Source organism: Solea solea, chromosome 12 (assembly GCF_958295425.1).
Source record: "Solea solea chromosome 12, fSolSol10.1, whole genome shotgun sequence".
Classification (NCBI taxonomy): Eukaryota; Metazoa; Chordata; class Actinopteri; order Pleuronectiformes; family Soleidae; genus Solea; species Solea solea.
The window spans coordinates 3,520,886-3,542,543 of NC_081145.1; the positions used below are offsets into that span (position 1 = coordinate 3,520,886).

General features: G+C 40.1%; 2 protein-coding genes across 2 annotated transcripts in view; both read right to left on the reverse strand.

Moving 5' to 3' along the window:
* The window catches only part of igf1ra (insulin-like growth factor 1a receptor), a 93,687-nt gene extending 78,188 nt beyond the window's left edge, over positions 1–15,499 (reverse strand). The window contains exons 1-2 of the mRNA XM_058646406.1: positions 14,153–15,499; positions 1,256–1,819 (exon numbers count right to left, since the gene is read on the reverse strand). Of these exons, the coding sequence (XP_058502389.1) occupies positions 1,256–1,819; positions 14,153–14,258 (670 nt within the window). The 5' untranslated portion in view covers positions 14,259–15,499. The remainder of the gene's footprint in view (positions 1–1,255; positions 1,820–14,152) is intronic.
* Positions 15,500–17,962: 2,463 nt separating this feature from the next.
* Positions 17,963–21,145, reverse strand: cfap161 (cilia and flagella associated protein 161). The gene is made up of 8 exons (XM_058646077.1): positions 20,909–21,145; positions 20,255–20,344; positions 19,950–20,167; positions 19,676–19,757; positions 19,544–19,579; positions 19,148–19,270; positions 18,960–19,033; positions 17,963–18,222 (listed from the first exon to the last, which is right to left on the reverse strand). Exons 1-8 carry the CDS (start codon positions 20,978–20,980, stop codon positions 18,033–18,035), a joined length of 885 nt encoding a protein of 294 aa, XP_058502060.1. The 5' UTR covers positions 20,981–21,145; the 3' UTR covers positions 17,963–18,032.
* Positions 21,146–21,658: the final 513 nt, after the last annotated feature.

Sequence of the window (21,658 nt, forward strand, 5' to 3'; positions counted from 1 at the left end):
TTTAACCTCAACTGAGCATGCCTCTCTAATACCTGCTGCCCTACATTGCAGCCATCCTTCACTCCACAAATAGCCTGATCTTAAGACAAGGTCTCTATCATGAACAGAGAGGAAATGTTTGCACTGGACCGTGGACAATCCGACAGGCTGACGGAAATGAAGGGAAAACACGGCGCAGATTCATGGGAGTTGTTTGCCACTGAAGAGACGCACAATTTAAGAATGTTTGTGAGACTGGAAACTACCGACCGAGATCAAAGTCACACCCGCGTTTACTGTAGTCATGTGGCACGAATGCCACCCTGATGAAGGAAGTGATTTAGAACACATCACATTGAGATAGCTTCAGAAAACATGAGGGTTAGGGTTGGTTACTAACATCAGTACCAGGCAATGAAATACTGTATATAACTGGCAATAGGTCAGACTATTCGTATCTTCACCGGCTGTTTTCATAAAAACTGAAGGTGGTGAATCGCTGTTGTGAGCCAGGAGGCTGAAACAGTTGGGGACAGACAGACTGATGAGGGATCACCAAACGTCCTGAGGACCGCGGAGGTGGATCACGACTAAAAAACATGGAGTGACTGGAACAAACAGACCATAGATTCAGCTTGTGATCACTTCATATCAGGAACTATCGTTAATGACAGTGCTGAAGTTTGCCGGTTCACAGCTATACACTTCTTACTGATATTTAAGAGCATCTATGTATAAATAATTATACATTAAATGGGACTTTTTGTAGATTAGCATGAAAAAATCAATGATGTTTCAGTCCACTAGATGGTGCCAAGTGCTCACTCTCACTAGAGCTGTTGCGCGAGTATATCGCAATATATAATATATGATACCACCCCTAGTTAGGGGTGCAATGATTGTAAGTAAAGTTTCCCTTAAGTTCCCCCTTAACTACCAACTATGCCGCTGTGAATCTGGATAAATATCACGTCTATTTCACATATTTCTACACTTTTTATTGTGATGTGTAAGTGTTCTCTGGAGTAGAATGAGGAAAAGTTTATCAGAAATTCGAGGACGTAACGCTGTATAGTCCTGATTCAGTCTGTCAGGTTCTGTGATTTTGCTTAATCTCTGTGGATTTAACATGTGTAGTCAGTGAGTTCTTAAGCCACCATGGTGCAAACTCAATACCAGTACCACAGGAGTATCTCCTGATGCCACATCCTTATTCAGATCTTATCAGCTCATAAACTAGTACATGTTAAAAGTAAAATCGTAGATTTCAGGTTACCTTTCTGGCACTGGTTGGAGGTCCAGCAGCGGTAGTCGTAGTTGTCATTGAACGACGTCCTCTGACAAAGAGGGTTATCCTGCATGATGCCTGGACAGACATTGCCGCACTCCTTTGCCTTCTTATTCCCATTGATAATGTTGTTGAACCCGGCGTCCATTATAAGGGACCAGTCCACTGAGTCCAAGTAGCAGAGCTCCGGGTTCTTTTCGATCCTTATGGCCCCTCGGGTGATGTTCCTCAGGTTGTACAGGCCGATGTCCTTCAGGCTGGTCATCTCGTAGATCACAAGAGCGTAGTTGTAGAAGAGATTGCGTCCACGGATGACGCTGAGGTTGGGGAAGAGCGTGCTGAGACTGTCCAGGCCTGAGACGCGGAACAGCAGCAAGTGGTCCGTGATGACGGTGAGTTTAGGGAAGCTGAGCGAGCGGAACAAGTCCTGCTGCATGTTGTTGGTCTTGTCGTTGATGAGGAGGATGTGCAGGTAGCCCTCCACCACCGTACAGTTCTCAAGCCGCTTGAACTCGCTGATCTCATTTCGGATGTCAAAACCCGGACTACAAACTGGATAGAAAGAAAACATGAAGATCATTATTAACTTAATAAATAAAAATAAAGATAGACAATCCAAATAGCATGTATAATAAAATAGAGCATTTTTTTCCCAAAGTTTTTTAAACAAGGACCTACTTTGTGACATTTATTTTGAAAAGGTAAACCTGACATTATCAATAGATAACTTCCTTTTAAGCACGATATTTAAAACATAAAGTCGTCCAACAGGAGGGTGGGAAATACAACGTTGCTCCATAGGGATTAGGACACAGATTACCTTTGCCGAGACATTCTTTTATTAATCTTTAATAATCTTCTTAAAGAATGCAATTTTGTTATTCAACATGCCAAAGGTACTACTCTGACATACAGTACATGCAAGAATGTGTAAGTGGAGTGTTTGTTCTCCAGTAGGTTTCATTATTCTAACAGGGGAGAGGGATTATCATCGGGATCAGCTGAGGTGAACGCATCCCTAATTAAGTGGTGAAGTGGGGGCGGAATTGTTATTCAGTTTCAGGTGGAGCTTCACAAGCTGACATGTGAGTGCTTCTACTGTATCAGGCACAAGCTCCATGTTTCTCAGTCAAATGTTTGGTCTGTCGCCTCAAATGACCTGGTGTTTGAATAAGCCATTCCTCTGAGCTTGGAAAACAACACTTGAAACCACAGCGCCTGGAGCGCCACCCTTCCTCCCTCCCTCCCTCCCTCCCTCCCTCCACAAACACACACAAACACACACTCCCTCACACAAAAAACACTGACACACAACACAAAACAACATATACTTGTGATCAATCGGCTCCAACTCTATTGCACCAATCACTTACTACACTTGAGCATTAATGGTTAACAATATCATGATGATGTTATTATGGGCTGCTGCAGCATCAAACCCTCACTGGCCTTTCAAACAAGCTCAAGTGACCTCTCTTTGACCCCAACCATCCATGTGTTTATCTGATCTAAGTTTAGACCGATCCTAATTCAACACAATTAATGACATAAAGCTGGATATTGTTACAAAAAGATTCGGTTCAGGTCACATTTGTAATATTTGTAACAATTTATTAATAGTTACTTTAGCTATTTTCCATGTATTCATTCATTAGCTGCAGCAAATAGGTTGTTATGGGTCTGTCTGTCTGTTTGTTTGTTTGTTTGTGAGCATAGATAGAAATGATTGCCCATAGAAAAAAGTATTTTTTTACAATTTTAGTTTTACAGGCAAGTGTAACTGAGCTGCCTTGGCAGAGTATGCTCTCTGACTGCTTGCTCTTATTAAATTATTATTATCATAATAATGATAATAATAATAACAATAATAAACCAACATTGAGACATCATTTATTATACCATTTACTTTTAGCAATTTCAGTCATCTACCCAATTTTTTAATCATACATTAAATTTACACTTAGGCCAGATGGCATAACAGTGGCTATCACAGCAAGAAGGTCACCAGTCTCCAGAATCCTGGTTGGAGCATGGAGTTTGTTGAAGTTCTCCCTGTGTGTGTGTGTGTGTGTGTGGGTTTTCTCCCACAGTCCAAAAACATGCAGAGGTTAAATGCACACTTGTGATGAGTTGTTTGTCTCTGTGTGTTTGGCCTGTGATGGACTGGCAACCTGTCCTGAGTGTGACCCCACTTTTCGCCCTATGTCCCTCATGTGGAGGATTAAGTGACACACAATGAATGACGGAATGATTTCACGTAGTTCAAGGTATTTCAACCACTGACCTTTTACCTTATTCACTACACAGAAATGTTAACCAACTCTTAAACACTCTTGCTTTCCTAAATGTTTTTAATGTTTGCAATTTTTGCAATGTGTTGTATTTAACTGATAAAATAGTTAGAATATTTCAAATATCAAATCAAATTCTATTTTTTAGAAACTATGCTAGTTGGTTTTGTTTTGGTTTTATAGCTCTAAGCAATATGTGCACGTCAGTCAGTCAGTGCTCTGATCTCTGGGTCAAATGTTCTTCTTTAACTCCATTGTTGCATCATGACGGTAAACATTTAATGCACTGGTAGATACTGCGGCAAACAGGTAGCATATTATTTTGAACTGTCTAAAAGAAGGCTCAACAGTCAGCACAGGAAACGCTTTGAGATGTAAGCTCCTTGGTTAAACCTGTTATGTTCTTACAGAGGCTTAGGACGCCATAGCAGGGAGCGACGCTGTCCAATGAGACAAACAGTCATGTTTTCAATCAGAGTTTTTGATCCTTGTCAAAACACTGTCTCACCATCACAGCTAAACTGTTTCTGGTCCCCAAATAAACACACATTATATTTCAACGAGAGGAAAAACAAACATAAAAATCACACAAAACTGACAAATGTGCTCTCTTCGTCAACATTCAATTAAAGGACACGAGCATGCTCTGAAAATGACCTCGCCAGTAAATGAACACCACTTCAGTGGAGACGTGATAAAGGCCATGTTTGGTGTTCTTTGTTCAAACTAGTCCACCAAAAATAGAAGCCGCATTGTTTACAGGGATGAATGGGCTGCATTCGCTTCTGTTTCACTTCCCCACATTTAGAGCAGGAGCGATTACACCAGGAGAAAATAGTATTCGCTTTCTCCAATCAACACCAATGCCCCTGGGATGCACTCGTGAGCCATTGGGCTGCATGTCTTCTTTGTTTCATTGAGAATTTTCCTCCAGCTTCTCCAGCAGCCGGAGAGAGGGAGGAGGGGCGGAGCCACTCGAACACAACGACTAATTTGTTTGTTAGTAAAGAGAAACTCTCGGCTCCACTTCCTGATGAGGGCATTAATAAAAGCAGTGGGTGTCTGGCAAGAGAATAGAAAAGGGAGGGGGCGAGGAGATGCTGTGGTGAGAGAGGGATCAGGTTTAAAGAAGGCTTTGCTATCGGAAGTGGAAAACCAAGAGGAAGAGAAAACACTTAATGCAAGCAAATGTCGTTTTTGAGCAGTTCTCCCACTGTTTTAATAAAACTTGAAATAGATTTTTCCTCAATGTTGGAAACAAAAGAGTAAGAGAACGGAATGGTGGATGGAAATGGGGGGAAAACTCCTCTTTGTGTTCTTCTCATTAGGCATGTTAAGTACCAGGAATTCCAATCATTTCCTTGAGAAAGAACTGAGTAGGTTTCTGCCTCAAACTAAGCCTCCAGGCTTCTCTGATTCTTGTTGTGAAGACAACAAAGCTAAAATAAGATTTGGATACCCAAACCATTCATGCATCATTACATAAACAAAAAAGTGCTCGGGCAAAAACACATTTTGAACCTTGACAATAATGACCGAGGAATGATGTGGGTAATTTTAGTGCCAGTGTCCACAGGGAGGAATGAGCCTGTATTTGCCTGTCTCCCTCTCCCTCTGTCTCTCTTTGCTCTTCACACTGCTGGGTAAACATTCATATCTCCACAGCATATTGGGATCCATCAGCTCATGTGTAAGATTGATAAACCTTGCCCTTGCACTCTGTAGAAATGTCACCTCACAAACACACGCACACACCTGACCCCACATGCACACAGGCTCACAGACACCATTAATCTTTACTTAACCACAGTTAAATAAAAGCAGAACTGACAATCGTTTGTCATCAATCATTTATTGTCTCTTTTTATGTATTTTATTTTACTCTATGTATTTAATTTATTAAGTATTTCAATCGACTATGTCGACATGGCAGAAAAGTATTTAATCTAGAATCTTATCAACTGTTTTTGCTAACAATAGCTACCAAAGGCTAGCCTGAGATCCATTAGTTCTTGGTTGGAGCTGTAATGACAGCAAGTCCTGCTTTCTGCACATGGTGGACCCCTGACCCGGATCCTCCAGAGATTATAATGCTGCTGTGAATACATCTCACCCTGACAATGACCCACTGTGTCCGTCATATGTCAACAGCAGACTCCAGATTATGTCCACACACAAATTCCCAGACATTACCAGGAGTTCATGTCTGAAAGCCACTTAAGACCTCAGTCCTGGAGGATCTGGAAGGACTGAAGGCTACTAACTATAAAAAGAGAGGAGACTAATGTAGACCTGAGGGTAGAATATAGCCATGATATTGAGATTTCTATTTTACCTGTGGAAGTCGGGTGCTGCAGCTACCTGGGAAATTAGGTCTACATCTGCTGAAGGGTTTATGATTGTCAGGGGCCAAACTAAAGGCACAGAAGGCAGAAAAAATGAGAAAACTGAACTACTGGCTCTGGTTTATATGACACTACATGGGGGATAAAAAGATCTTTGAGCTGATGCTGCATTCCATTTGTAGTCAGAACTCAGAATTTGAGATGCTGTTGGATTGCATGACATGTTTCCTTTTGTCCACAAACCACAAAATTCTTGAATTTCTTTGTTATATGGAGCAAATAATACAAGAAAAATCTGGAACACTCAAAATGATGAATAAGATAGTCGACAATTATTTTAGCAATGAATTAATCAATTCATTGTTTCAGCCCTAGAACATACTACACAACAATAAAGGACTAAGAATCAGGGACAAAAAATACTTGAACAAACCCAGTCAACCTTTTCTGCACATTGTCATGATTATTCATCCACTCATCATCTTAGAAAACAAATAATAATCAGCAGTTTTACAAGCGCTACGTGCATCCATGCACTAGTGCCAGTGTCAGCAGAGACTGACTGCTTTTTGCACTTTGTTGAAAGCATCATCAAAACAAGCTTCACACAAATAACCAGTTACAGAGACAAACCAAACGTGCAGGGGTACTGAGCCGTCCTTGGGGCAGGGGATATAAAAGATCCATGAGTAAATGGGTTGGCTCTGCATGAGTCTGTGCACACACTTTATAAACAATGCATTTAACGCCTGTGCCCTCAGATTTGTAAACTGTGCCCTTGGAGCGTGCACAAAAAAAACTACTTGATTTGTAAAAAAAAAAAAGGAAAAGCGCAGTAAATACAGCATAACACAATAAAAGCAAAACCCTGGCATGTGCATGCTGTAAATTGTCTGGGTGCTGAAACGCCCTCATACTTTTAATTTTCAAGAAACAGCAAAAACAAGGTTTGAGGCTTTCACAGAAACACTGCAGTTCCCAGGGTCTTAGCCAAAAGTGCCAGTTAAAGCTGATCAGATGAGCCACAAAGTATTTAATATACACATTTAAGAATCACATGGTTAAACTCAAAAGTTGGATTTACATATTGTAACAAATTGTCATTCTCCTGCTAAAATAAAGAAAATGTTTTAATTAAATGTAATAGTTTTTATTCTTTCTATTTGTTCAAAACATTAAATAATTTAATGCAAGTGTCAAGTTTAATATTGGTATAAAGTTAAATGAACCATTATTAGCAGCAAACAAAATTCCACGCCAGTCCAGTTCTTGTGGGAGCAGTGAGGGAGCCTGTTGTCACTGCACAGTCATATCTCCTCACACCTGCCACATCAACTGGCTCTAATCCCCAACATACTGGAAGTCATCTGACTGGCAGTCTGGTGGGCCACTTCCCCTCAGTGGACCTAACTTCAAACACTCCGGCTCAGATATCAGCAAAACCCCAAACAGTAACACGACACTCCCCATCATAACAAGTCTCACACAAAGACTCCCCTGCTCCCAAACATGAGGGCGGGAGGGAGGGAGGGAGGTACAGACTGCACACTTTAACCCCATCACTTTCAATAACAAACATTTACTCTATGCATTAAATCAAAATGATTTATTTTAAATGACTGGAATAGAAGTATACAGATAAGAAATGCAGCTACTATATAATAATTTCGATTTAAATTGTAATCCAGCTGCTGAAGTGCATCAGTCTTAATCTGAAGCTTTGTTTGCTGCTGCACACATGTCTTATTATCCTTTATTACAGCAATCACACATGACCAGGTGAAGCTTCATTCATTCAATTCCAAACAGTAAAATGAGGTTCTAAATATAATTCCAGTGAGCCAACATGATATTCAGTTTTGTATTGGTCCAATAATGTGACTCAGTTTGTTTTCACTGCCATGTTGGCAGGAAAAGTGCCAGTTTTAAGTCGTCAGAGTTCACTGTGCACCTTAAATCCACAGAGATCGAACAATACATCACAGAACCTGACAGACCCAATATATCTGACCCTTATACTGCCCCCTGGGTGCTTTACTCTAGCATGGAAACAGCTGGAGAGAACATCATTCCATTCATCTTTCTTATAAACTTTCCCTCATCCTACTCCAGAGAACTCTTACACATCTCAATTACAGCATATAAAACAATGGATTACAGCTAGTTAGCCTCTGATTCTGTACCTTATATGAATTAATCACTACATAATCAGAGTCCTTTGCCCATGGATTCCAAAATCACTAAATTAGATAACGGCAAAAATGTAAATTCCCATACGATCCTAAATCTAGGGATGGCACCATTCCACTTTTTCCGATACCAATATCACAAACTTGAGAATCTACCATTACTGACATCAGTCCGATACATTAATTTTAGACTTTTTAAACAATGAAACTGTTAAAAGCACAATTGTGGTAAGCATTTCAAGCTATTTCAAAGACATAACTCTCCAAATGTGTCATTATGCTCCCATGAAGAAGAAATAAACAGCCCACAACATGCTGTAGCTGATTTTTATTTCCATTTTTACAGTCTGTGCTAGTGAAGCATGCGATAAATGTTGGCTTGTAGAAGAATTTACATTGAATACATTGATTCTCAATCTTTTTTTCTCTTTTGGCAGAGATGCCATTTTTAGAATCACTGGTTTTATATCATGATAATTTTTTAATTCCCATTTCGATTGTCTACATTGTATCATGACTGATATACTGTCCATCATTTGTTTGCAACGTACCACACTAAGGCCTTATTGTCAAATTTAAATGACAATATGAATGTAACAATAATTAGTAAATGCTTAAATCCAGGATTTTCCACCGAGGTCACATGACTGATGCTACAAACATGCCTATAGTGCTAGTTATCGATTTAGCGCAAGTTGATATTTGAGGTACTTTCACTCCACATGAGGACGGAAGAGTTGCCTGTGTTGTTTTCGCAATTACATCTCAGTCCTTAAGATGTATGCGGAGATGTGCTGTGCTACGCTACACGCGCATGACATAGCTCACACACAGTGGTGCGCGGACGTTGTTGACAAAGCTCACAGGGAACGGAAAAAATATTTCCACACCAGCGATTTCACAGAAGCGGGAGGGGGTTTGATTTTGGTCGATGTGTCGCCCATATCAGCAGTTGCCATGGTTACTATTAGTTGGCAGCATCTTCAGGTTAGCAGGAGCACGTTAAGTGTAGTCATGCTACAATGGCTACATCCACAAAACTGTGTTTTTCCACTTTCTTTTTCCCCGCCTGCAGGACGCCTCAGTGGGGAGCGTAGTTCCACCTTTGCTTTCAAAGTTCGAGATTGTGACGTCATTTCCATCAATATTACAATGGAGGAATAAATGAACGTGAGCAATCATGTGAGCTACGTGGACTTATTTATGTATCTATCAATAAAAGACGGTTATTGGTAGATAAGGTATCAAGGCTGTGATATATCAGTGTTGGTATGGAACAAGAAAAAGTGTTATCAAACATCCCTGTTATCTAGTGAATTCTCTCCTCAGGACTGACTTCCATGCAGTTCTTGATGAACAGCTTTCATCTGTTACAGTAAGTGCCCCCCATTGGAAGAGCTAACATTTACAATTATCTTACAAATTGTACAATACTCTGTGGGTCATTAAACCAGCAGCCCGTGATGATGTATGTGCGGCTGGCCAGAGACTGCATTAGAGCAAATCCAATGATGGGCCACTTGAAATAAAGTGTTTAATTAAGCATTGTAAACCTCAGCTGGCAGGCTGCAGGAGCTGCAGGACAGCATTTGTCTGCACCCTCACAAACTAGCCCAGTGACACACTTTCACGTCCTTACACAGGGGTGAGCCACTGACTCAGGCTGTCATGCCGAGTCCTGTTGCGGTACACACACACACACACACACACACACACACACACAGAGGCAGAGCGCTGCTTAACAAACCCTCATGCATGTACACAAACACCCGCACACACACCACAGAGATAAAAACTACTGCTAAAAAACCTCAGAAACAAATCGGTAAACGGTTGTAAAGTAAAAGATACACATGCATTGATATGTACATCCTGGTCCCGAGTCCATCACAGGGCCAACACACAGAAATCAACAACCATTCACTCTCACATTCACATCTATGTGGATGAAAACTGGAGAACCCAGAGAAAACCCACGCACACCTGGGGAGAACATGCAAACGCCACACAGAACGTCAAACCCATGGCCCTGCCTTGAAGCAACAAGGTTAGCCACACCGCCGCCGCGTGACCCACTGTGTCAATATTGAAGCAAACAATCAGTTAAATTAATGACTATATTGTTATTTCCACTCCCAACAAGACTCTTACAAGACTCACCTTCAATAGTTGTTTTTGTTGCTCGCAACACTCACGACACTCTTTGCTAACAAGTCTCGAGAGCACAGTGACTTTTACAAGTAATGCTAGCAAGCAGCTAGCTTCTTTGCTACTTGGCAACTAGCAGCTAGCGGCTAGCCTCAGAGTGAAACTTAAAGCTGTAAATGTGCAACTTTCCAATACAAAACAAAAGTCCATGACATTCACACCACAGTAAAATAAGTTAACACTGATGATTGAGACTATCAGCTATGTTTCTCATTATAGTGTTGCTTTGTTTTTGTGTCTGTGGTGACACAGACATGCGTTTTGAGTCATGACTGATGGAGAGTATAACAGCTACAGCAGTAAAGTGAGAGGGTCATTTTAGTTTATGCAATGATCCCTATACTTCTCTGAGTGAGAATATGGAATATGGACCTGGGGACATCCTTTCTCGAGCAAAACCAGAGCAGATGAAGAAGAAGAAATCCGGGTGTTCACACGGGTCTTATGTTCCTACTGGAGTCGAACTCAGCCGAAGCCGATAAAAACCTGCAAGCGCTGCAAAGTCGCTTGACCCAGGAGTGAATGCAGATTGAACACATTCCCAAAGGTGAAAAACCAGTTTAAACCTAGGATTAAATGGGATTGTTCACCAGTGAGAATGGGGTAGCTGCACACCCCTAATTGCTACACTTTCTCACCAGGAGAAGAACAAGGCATCAATGCGTCTCGCCAGGCCAAAACCAGGGGGAAAGCCCAAAATGCAGTGGGGGAACTTCAGGGACAGATTGACAGCAGTCATATCTGAGCCACTCAGCACAAGGAGAGAGAGCTGTTCTGTAAGATGCTGTAGCCCAAAGGGAAAGGTAGACAGGTTTCCTGTCAAACACAGTGTTTGCTGACATTTGATTATTCATGTCACCATTCAAGTTTTCCAGAGCAGCATGTCCGTTCATAAATAACTCAACAAGAACACATGGTGTGTGTGTCCTCAGGACGCAGGACAGGGGTTGCCTGTACTCACACAACCCGTATGCACCAGCATTGTTGGTGACATATCTATTTAGAGCTCTAATGTTGTAGTTCTGGTGCCAAATGATGAAGTTCTGCACATGGGTTTATAAAGGACACAATTAAAGCGTAAAGAAACTCGCTACTCGACCTCCAATCAACAAACCAAGTCTGTTTCTCTTCAAATGTATTTGTGCATGTTCTATTTCCAAACACCTGTATCTTCTTCACACTTAGAGACTTGTTTGCTGCGTACTTGAGTGCCGTGATGGCATGGAAAGTTTACTGCCGTGCAAAGTTAAAAGGAGGCTTAATTACATTTTATAGGTGTGGACAGATTATCAAAAGGAGCAGAGGAAAAAAAAAAAGCTTTCAACCCCTGACAGAGCCTGTGAGAATCTGGGATTTTCCATTAAGTGATGACAGAAGGAGTGCTGGGCAATGATCCAATAACAACATGTATCATTTTCTTCACTAGCAACATAACAAGGTTAAATGTATATCAAAATAATGTTTATGCACTGTGGAGACATACTTGAATATGAATGTTTTAATGCTGATATATTTCTGCCCACATGGACGTTTACCATAATGAACTAGTATCTTTATTTGTCTGACATTTGTTGTGATGATAGCTGATGTTGATTCATGTGATAACAATGTTGACCAATATCATCCAGCCCCAGTCAGAAGCTACAAATTGGCCCAAACCTTTGGCCCTCGACCAGCGATAAACTGGCGAGATACATTCCTCTCTTGATATTCACCACAGCCATTGTCTCCGAGTGTCTTTGTTCTGGACGCCCTGATGTATTAAACACCACAGCGAGTCAAGATCTGAGAGCAAGCACTTGTCTTGCAGCCCCCAACTGTGTTCACGGGTGTCTCACTGAAGCTTGGAGGAGAAAGCCGAGAAATAAACCCCCACACTGGCTGTGGTCCAACCAAAATGGTCAGTAGGATTTTAAGTTTGTCTTTTTCTATTTGAATGCTAATAGAGGTCAAACTATGTCTCATTCTCTTGTCTAGTTGTCTCCAACATCCCCACACACACACACACACACACACACGTATCCCCCTCTAGAAAAAGCAGAATCGCTACAACAGACGATGTGATGTGAAAACACAGTCACAGAGACACTGAGCTCAGGTGCAAAGATCCACCTGAGGAGGTCTTAAAGTTTAGTGAGCAACAGTTTAACAAGAATCCTCTGGTGACTGTTTAACACATTCAAGTGAAAGTCAGATTCAGAGTCACAGCTTTCAACAGAAATGAAACCACATGCTTGTTTCTATATGAACTCAGAAAGAATGATTGAATATCTGTTTTCACTATGCAGACTATGTTAAGTTTTAAGTTCACAGATTGTAAATAATCGATATCCCAGACATGTCAGAGTCAATAAGAGCATTCTGATCATTGTAAAGGCTATATACACAGACAGACACATTCTCTTTATATTATAAGGAATGTTGTAAAATATGCTCCATAAAGCATTTATTAGCCCATTGTGAATTTCAGACTATAAAACGTCCAACGCTTTTACTGTAAATACATTGAAATGCAAATTTTATGAGAAAGTGTTCTAATCTGGATTGACTGGATATTGTGGGTTTTTTCTCTTTCAGAGAACGGCAGCTGGGATTTGTGAATGTATCTGTTTTTTAAAAAAGGATTATCTTTATTATTATTATTAGTAGTAGTAATAGTATTACCAAGTATTACAAGCATGTTTTAGGCTTCAATTTTATAATAAACGGTCAGAAGATAATTAAATCAATTACAAATATAACTGAGTGGCATATATTTTTAAAGATGGCAGCCAATCGTGACCTAAATCACATTGTAAATCATGACAAGAGCAATTTGGTGCCTAATGTAGCGACAGTTTTTACGACCATATCTGTCAAACATTAGAATATATTGAATTGGTAAATAATAATTTAGAAGAAATGTTGGGTGAATTAATCAAAACTTGCAGTTTATGCACATTATTAAAAACATATTCACATAAAACTGAACTGATTTGTTTTTTATGGACCCCCCAAAAAAATCTCCCGAGACCCAACTATAGGTCCCGACCCAGTGTTTGGGAACCACTGGCATAGATTACTTCTTAATACAGGTTTATTCATGCACATGCACTTTTAAAATGCTGTTGCACAAACAAGAAAAGTGTTTTCTACTTTCTTTCATTTCCGCAGGAGGATGTTAGGGTAAGAAACTCTGGTGCACCTGGATTTAAAGGTGTGCACTAATGAACTATGTTTTCAAAGGACTACTGTTATTATGTGATTGTGACACTGACACCAGATACAGACACTTATTGTTTCCTCATCCTGTTTATTGTTTATGAAGATAATGGAGCCACCGGTTTATGTGATTAGGTTGTGCATGCGCAGCGCCACACTATACGAAATGCAAAATGGCCACATGGTTGTTGTAACCTTCAGCTCTGCTCCCTCACCATCATCCCTCTCTGCCGCTGCTTTGCGTTTTTCTTTATTTTTGTTAGAAGCCCGATGCCAGTATTGTGGACAGTGACTCACTTGTTTCCATAACAACAAAGAAACATTAAATATGGAGATAAAGAATTGTAATAAAGCAGTGAGGGTTTGTTTTTTTCCACTCTGTTTTTGAGTGTGTTAGTGACGGCAGCTACACCACATGGTCTTCCTCAGCTAATGTGAGGCACACACGTCGGTGAGGAGGAAGATCACTGTTTCACCACCAAGTCTGAACATTATAAGGCAATTTTATCATGTTATAAATCAACTAACACACAAACAGACACGTTACTAACAACCGCATCTTTTACAAGAGGTCACATGTTGAAATATTGCGGAATAAACGCTAATATAACACAACAATAATCACAATATAACAACAACAATAATACTTACTCTCTCCATGTGTGGACCATATGCAGGCAGTGGAGACAAACAGCATCAGACTCCAAAACAAGGTCGCTCTACCCATCAGTGAGTCAGATCTCATGTTCCTCAACATTATTCTCTTTTCAAAATAAAAAGAAAGCAATAGCGTTGCACACACACACACACACACGCGCGAGCTTTTAAAAAAACTAAAAAGAGAAAAATACAAATGTGTATGTAGCCCTAAAAGGCTACTTACTCTATGGTAGCATTCAGATGCGTGTGTGTTTGTCTACCAGGGTTTGTTTGGTCTGCATTAGAGAAAAAAACAAACTAAAAATGAGTGTGGGAAAAAATAATCCCTGTTATGACTGGGAATAATAAAAATAATAATATGTATATTCTCTACTAAAACAGTGTGCTGTTTGTGCCCATTAAGGGGGACTGGGATTCTCGGGCCGGTGTGGTACACATGCCAGTGAATTGACTGGATACATGACGGTAATCCCCATCTTCAGTCTCCATCTCTTTGGAAAAAAACAAAAAAACACACACAGCAGCGTGCGATCAGGCCCCAGTGATAAATAACAGAGCGCAGATCAGGCTGTTTCGTGTGATGCAAACGCATTCAGGCCACTGTTGATCGCAGGAATCCGCCGTGGATGGTTGTGTATGGGGGGGAGGAAGAGGAGGGAGAGGAGGTGAAGGAGTGGGGGACAGAAAACACGTCCAGATCCACAGGGGTGGTGGCTCCGATACACAGAGAGAGAGAGACTGGAAAATGAATGAAAAAAATCTTCAGTGCCTTATTTTGCCATCCAGACCAGGACAGACGATTCCACAGCAGCCAGCTGACACGAGTGGATTGTTTAAAAAAAAGAAAGAAGGAATTCTCCAAGCTGCTGGGTTCAGACTTCAGTGTGTGTGTGTGTGTGTGTGTGTGAGCGTGTGAGTCTGACAGAAAAATACCAGACTTGTGCCACGCAAGAGAGAGAACGGGTCTCCAGATCCAGACGAACCAATATGTCCAAGTGGAAACGCGTGTATCCAAAACTGTGAGGAGTGAAAATAAAACACTCCCTTTAAGCGTAAATCCAGAGGCTGATAGATATCCCACGGTTCGCCTCTCGGTGTGTGCAGCCCGTGGTGTCGGTCTCCGCTCCTCAGCGCTGTAAACAAGAGTCGGCTTCTCTCACACACAAACGCAAAGTGCTACGGATAATGTGGCCGGCCGGAGAGAGGGAAAGCCCGGAGTGGATCAAGAGCAGATCCTGGGATTCTCCAAAAAGAGAGACGAATTCAAGACGCGCATGAGGGCGCGCGGGCACGCGCAGACCCACTTGGGAGTCTAAAGAGGTTCATGTTCATATTAAAGTGTATACTAATATTGTAGAGCCACCATCACTTCATCTAATCATCTAAAATTAGACTTTAGTGATCTGATCTCACACCAAGGGAATAATTAACAGAGGTCAGAGGTGCATACCAATGATACACACACACACACACACACACACATATATATATATATATATATAATGTAGCTGACGATATAAAGTAACACATAGAATGAAAACCAAAAGCTACACATCTAAAGTTGTGTAGCTATTTGTTCTCATTCTACTATTCTTTTTGTGTTTGTTTGTTAAATAGTGTGTTTTAATGATTCCACCTTTATTTAGTCTTTATGTCCCTGTGTGTGACATGTGCTGTACAAATAAATAAATAAAGTCTTAAACTTAAACACAGATATTGTTTCCTTTCCTTGTAGGAACTGGGTTTTTTTTCTTTTCCACCTCTGACCTTTGTATTATATTCACCTAACAAAGCAAATAAAGGGTCAACATTGGAATAAAACAACAAACATAAGAATGTAAAAATACAAATTAAAACAAAAAGAATAGCAGAGCAGGAAGTTCAACAAGAATATATATAAACATATAAAAGAACATTTCAAAAATATTGAAATGAATGAATGTTTATTGTTTAAAAAGTTATGTTAATGAAACAAGAGTGTGGAAAATATGGTGTAAACAGCATGAAACGTTCAAATCAAATAATGACACGATTAGTTTGAATCATTTTACCTCTTAACTCTTTGTTATGGATTTTATTTTTATGAAAATGTGCTAATTCCGCTGTGTTGTTGTTTGACTGTACCATTATGTCTGTCCCTGCCGTGAAAGCATCAGTTTATGTGTGTCATGCGTCCGTCTGGTTATCAGACCACAGGCATCTCTTCAGTATTTAGTGTTAGAGATTAAGGGATGGCTAGAATGTTGTATTTAAAACTCTTTATTCCATCTCTTCACCTGCCTAATTTATTTATTTATTACATTCATTAGAACCATTGGTTTTGGGCCTAAAGGTCATGACCTCTACCATGGATGCAAGACGCAATCTGCAGTAAAATACAGTTTCTTCCTATTCTTCTTGCATTTATATTAATAATAAATTATAAATGATAAATTACACATGCTCATGTGTTTTATTTCATTTCATAGCTGCAGTTTGGAAGTGACTGTGTCTTTGCAGACATGATCTGCGTGACACACAGTGGTTAGAATTAATTTGCTGTAGCAATAGCCCCAGGTAGAAAATATGAAACTCTGACTTCTGGTGTCCTGCCTTCAAGATTCAGAGTGAAGGATGTAGCGACATCTAGTGATGAAGGTGCACATTACAACAACTAGTGATTTGAGTCATTTCCATTTAGTTGGACAGTCTCTACAAGGTCTTATCCCGAATAATTAAACTTAAAACATTTCAAATCTAAGCCCCAAACTTAAACCAGTTCCTCAGAAATGAGGTTCTGCCTCTTTGGGACCAGGTTTAGGACCGTCTCCATGACGACTACTGGACCTAACAAGGTCAGTGGTGATGCCAGAGAAGAGGCAACAGATACAAGTAGAATTCTAAGGACCGGTGGGTGGATAGCGGGTCTGATTGAAGGGCCTGCATCAACATGTAGTTTCATAATTCATAGGCTCCAACAATGATGCGTTTTAATCAAAATTGTATTGAGGAGTTCTAGGATTCAGGTCCATGAACATCACTGTGTTTATTTCCAGGCTGTTTGTTATGTTAAAAAATGTAAAGGAGGTGATTTCACAATGCTTTAATGCTTTAGGCTGTTTCACTGCTGCCCTCTGCTGCCTGAAATGTTGCACTACAAAAACAATGGATTAACTGTACATTTATTGAAGCAAAAAGTCAGATTATTTCCAGATAGCAAAGCATGGTCATTTATTTGTAATTGAATGCTGTGATAAAAGTCATTTTGTCATTTGTTGTTCTTTCTTGTCTTTGACACAGAATCATAGAATTCATATTCAGTCATGATTTCATAAACCCTCTGTCCTCATGGAAGCATGTGTAGCACCTTCACTAGCCTTTGAGCTTCATCGAGTGCTTATAAACACACATTAGAGACACTGCTGTTTGGAGGAGAACGTCACCACAGTGGATCATCTGCCTCTATCTTGTCCTATCCCTTGTGTCCTCTTCTGTTACACCAACTGTCCTCATGTCCTCCATCTTCAACATCCTTTTGTCCAGTATAATCACTATCCTACTATTATCTAGTCCAGTGATGTTTGACCAGTATTGGAACAATACTAAATATCTTATCAGCTCATTCCTGATCTTGTATAATAGCATTGACCTCATCATTCAACTGCTAAACGAAACATTGATTTCAAATGATGTTGCAAATGTTTGTTTGATGTGTTGAAGCAGTTTATAAATGCAAAAATAACAAAAATATATTGGATTTATCATTAGCCACGAAGAATATCACACCGTAATGTCCTTTTAATGTCCTTTTTCTTTTGCTGCCTAGCAACAAAAGAAACAAATCAACCTACTCCATTTCTTCATAACAACATAAGAGTGGATTGTGTTACATTTAGTCCAGGTTTTCCTGAGTGAGCTCCGTGTTGTCGTCGTCGTCTGCCAACTTTGAGTGGTCAGGAATCAAAAGCCTGCCTCCTACAGGGGCAGATGTGCACAGCATCCAGTGGTTTGTGTCCAGTTCAGCTTTGTGGGAATCCAAGAATGTGTGAGCGGTCAACTCGTACTCTCTGCCACACGCCGTCCTGAAGAAACACACAAGAAAAGTTTGAACCCGATCACATCATTACAGCACTGACAGTTGTGCTGCTGGTTTATAGATCTCTTTATTTAAAGAATAGAAATCCTGTTTGGCCTCTCAGATCTATTGACCCAGGTCAGACCATCAAGCCCAGTTCAAACCAAATGTGGTGAAGCAGCACCAACTGTGAATATCTTTGAATCCAGGTTCACCAGACATGTCTATGATTATGATTTCAGTTCTTTGTGGGAACTTTAATGTTTAATCCGTTGCTGCACTGTTCACTCGTTTAACAAGTTTAAAGTGAATTATTGTTTTATGCTGCACTAACATCATATTGTAAGTTCTATTTTTTCTATTTATTCTCCACTCTGTTTTATTTATATAATAATTGGCTTTTGTTCAAATTTGAATGTTTCCTAACTTTTAACTGTTATTTAGTTTTTTTGTTGCTCATGTGTATGAAATGCAGACATGACTTCTGACTGACAGCAGTGTCAGTGTCTGCAGGAGAGAAGCGATAATGTGTATTTAACCTTGTATTCAGATGGTTTTACCCGTATCATATCACTGTAACTCCGAATGAGATTTCTCTTTCTGTACATTTAGACAGTATATGTAATATGTACACTAGTAGCACATTGTCAGTGGATGCTCCAGGTGTTTTTGTCATTATGAGAACACAAATCACAGGCGTTAATATCAACATTTTCCCTTTGAAAGGAAAAGAAACATCCTCACCAGATGATGTGATCGCTCAGAACAGCAAGAGCCCGGTTGGTCTTGCAGTGTTTGATCACCACATTCACATTAGCCTGAAAAAGAGAGAGAGAAAATGCTTATCACAGTTTTCGAAAAGCACAACATCAGAACATAAAGTATTGTATAAAGTGTTATTAAACTGTTGTAAAGAGTCAGTGTAGACTTACAGGAACAGGCTGACCCTCAAACTCCAGCCTCTCCTGGGGGTTAAAATACTCGATTTTCCACCACGACAGGTAGGAAGTGTCTTCCACTAAGTTGACCTCCTGGAGACGGGACTTCTTTGCGTACTTGAATCAAAATCACAATAATATGAGATTGATGACAGTAACATTTGAAAGTGTAAACTGGGTAACATTTAGACACAAACAAAGGTCTGACAGTGTGTGGACTCATTTGACAGAATCAGAATCAGGGACTTGACATTTGTTTACATTTTTATCAGCTTTGAGCAACATTTTTGAAATTCCACTAAAAAAATATATATCCCAAAAGCATCAATGCATTCAAAGTGTTCTTCTTATCTCTTCATCTGCAGTAAATCATTAATGTTTGGAATCTACCTTTTGAAAACTCCGTAGGTCACTTGTCAAGTAAAGCTGAGGAAGAAACACAGTTTAATAACATTATTAGATATTCACATTATGGTGCATATGTCATGTTGACTCTTGGTCTGTATGATAATGTTCACTTACCCCTCTGGCAAAGCCACTTGTTGTTTTTAGGGCAAAGGTTTGCTCATAATACAGAGTGGATCCTTCAGGGCTGTCGTCCACACTGCAGTCACACACACACACACACACACACAGAGGTTTACATGTAAGAGTGTTATCATGCATGTGCATGTGCATGTGCATGTGCATGTGCATGTGCATGTGCATGTGCATGTGCATGTGCATGTGCATGTGCATGTGCATGTGCATGTGCATGTGCATGTGCATGTGCATGTATGTGTGTGTGTGTGTGTACCTGGTGATGATGAAGGCGGTGCGTGTGCAGGGCTGGATGATTCGTCCTGCACAGACTTCACACGGCGCCTGAATGGTGATCGAGGGAAACTTCATCAACCTGTCGATGTCTGTGTTGATGCTCACTGCGCTGCACTCCCTGGTTCCCCCGCCGGCGTTCATCAGCATTACAACATCCCCAATGTGCACATTTCCATCATTAGTCACAGAGAGTTTCACCTATAATGAGCACAAACAGATTATTCATTATTGTTCCTAACACTGTACACATGCTGCTGTGATTGTATTGATGTATTGTTTACGTACGGGTGTAAACATGTTGCGCTTCAGTAAGTCTTCTTTTTGGGAAGTGAGTTCTCCCCGTTCCTTCTTCTCCTGGTACTCTTTCTTTGCATCCTGGAAAACATGAACAACATGTATGTATATAAAAAAAGGTGGTGAGCATGAGCACTGTTTTTATTTACTCACACTCCAATTGTACACAGGTGAGTTTTGTGTGAAAAAGGCAAGAATAATACAAGGTTAAAGGTTAAAGGTTAAATAAAGTACATTTTTTAAGTATGTATGTACATGTTAAAGGAAGAATAGTGTAGCCTGAAGTTTTCCTCTTTTTTTCTCATGAACAATATGTATTTTTAATGTGCTCCCATTACAATTTTCTTTATTGTTGTGAAGGTGAAATGATAATTATTTTACTCCCTGTAATTGTGCCAAATGGTGAAATGATGCACAAATAAATGAACATCATACTGATAAACCCAAGGGGTGACATTTTCAAGTTTCAATGAAGAGCTGAAATAATGAATGGTTATATTTTTAACCTTTTGGTAACATGATTTCAATTCATTTTCATTTATCGCCCAGTTTCCTAAAAACAGTATCATTTTACGCCTTGTGTAAAACTATTAAAACATTAACTCTTGGTTAATTCTAACACATAACAGGTGCTTGAAAACAAACCTCTTCTAGTTGCTGGTCCTCAGTCCAGTTCCCGATCTTCACCTTTGGCTGATAAGTTCTCTTCTGAGCCATTTTCGCCCTAAATACTGACAAGTATCTGTGCACATGTGCAGCTGCAGCGACTGTAGCTACTGTTCTTTGTTTACAGCCACGTTTCTATGGCAACAGAAGCTAACAAAGTCAAGTTCCACCTCCTGTCAGTGGTCACAAGAGGGCGTGCTGGTGCAGTATGTGTGAAGTCAGGTCAACTTGTTTGATGTAAAATGAGAAAAGAATAGAACAATTGGATAAAGGTCGTCATTAAGTCGTAAATTTAACACGGATGGTACATTTTTGACAAACACGTGTGTCCTTTGATCATTTTACATCAAAGTATCAGAAAGAGACAGAAGAAGGATGGTTTGATGCATGTAAATAAGACAGGATTGGAGAGCTGATGTTGGTTCCTGAAACATATTTATGTGGCTCTAATTCAATCAAGATTTGACTTTTTTGGGAGTGTGGTGTGATGTCCTGTATCATGTTTCCTCATGATGCACAGATTTCCCTTTAGGACATGATGGAGGGACTGAGACGAGCAGGGATGAGAGGAAGAGATGTTAAGTCTGCATGTGTGTAAATATGTTGGAAGTGGCTGAGTTTTAGTTTATGTTCATTTTCAGTAAAAGGTTTGTTTGGATGTGTTTTCGCTAACATAAATTTGCTGCATAAACTATAAAAGGAGGAGGAAAGGCAGAGAGAGTTGTTTGC

Excerpts from the sequence above, each read along its gene's own strand:
- cfap161 (XM_058646077.1), bottom strand. The coding sequence starts at position 20,980 with ATGGCTCAGAAGAGAACTTATCAGCCAAAGGTGAAGATCGGGAACTGG. Across the intron at positions 19,758-19,949 it reads ACCGCCTTCATCATCACCAG|TGTGGACGACAGCCCTGAAG; the intron begins GTACACACACAC and ends GTGTGACTGCAG. Across the intron at positions 19,580-19,675 it reads CAAGTGGCTTTGCCAGAGGG|CTTTACTTGACAAGTGACCT; the intron begins GTAAGTGAACAT and ends TTTCTTCCTCAG.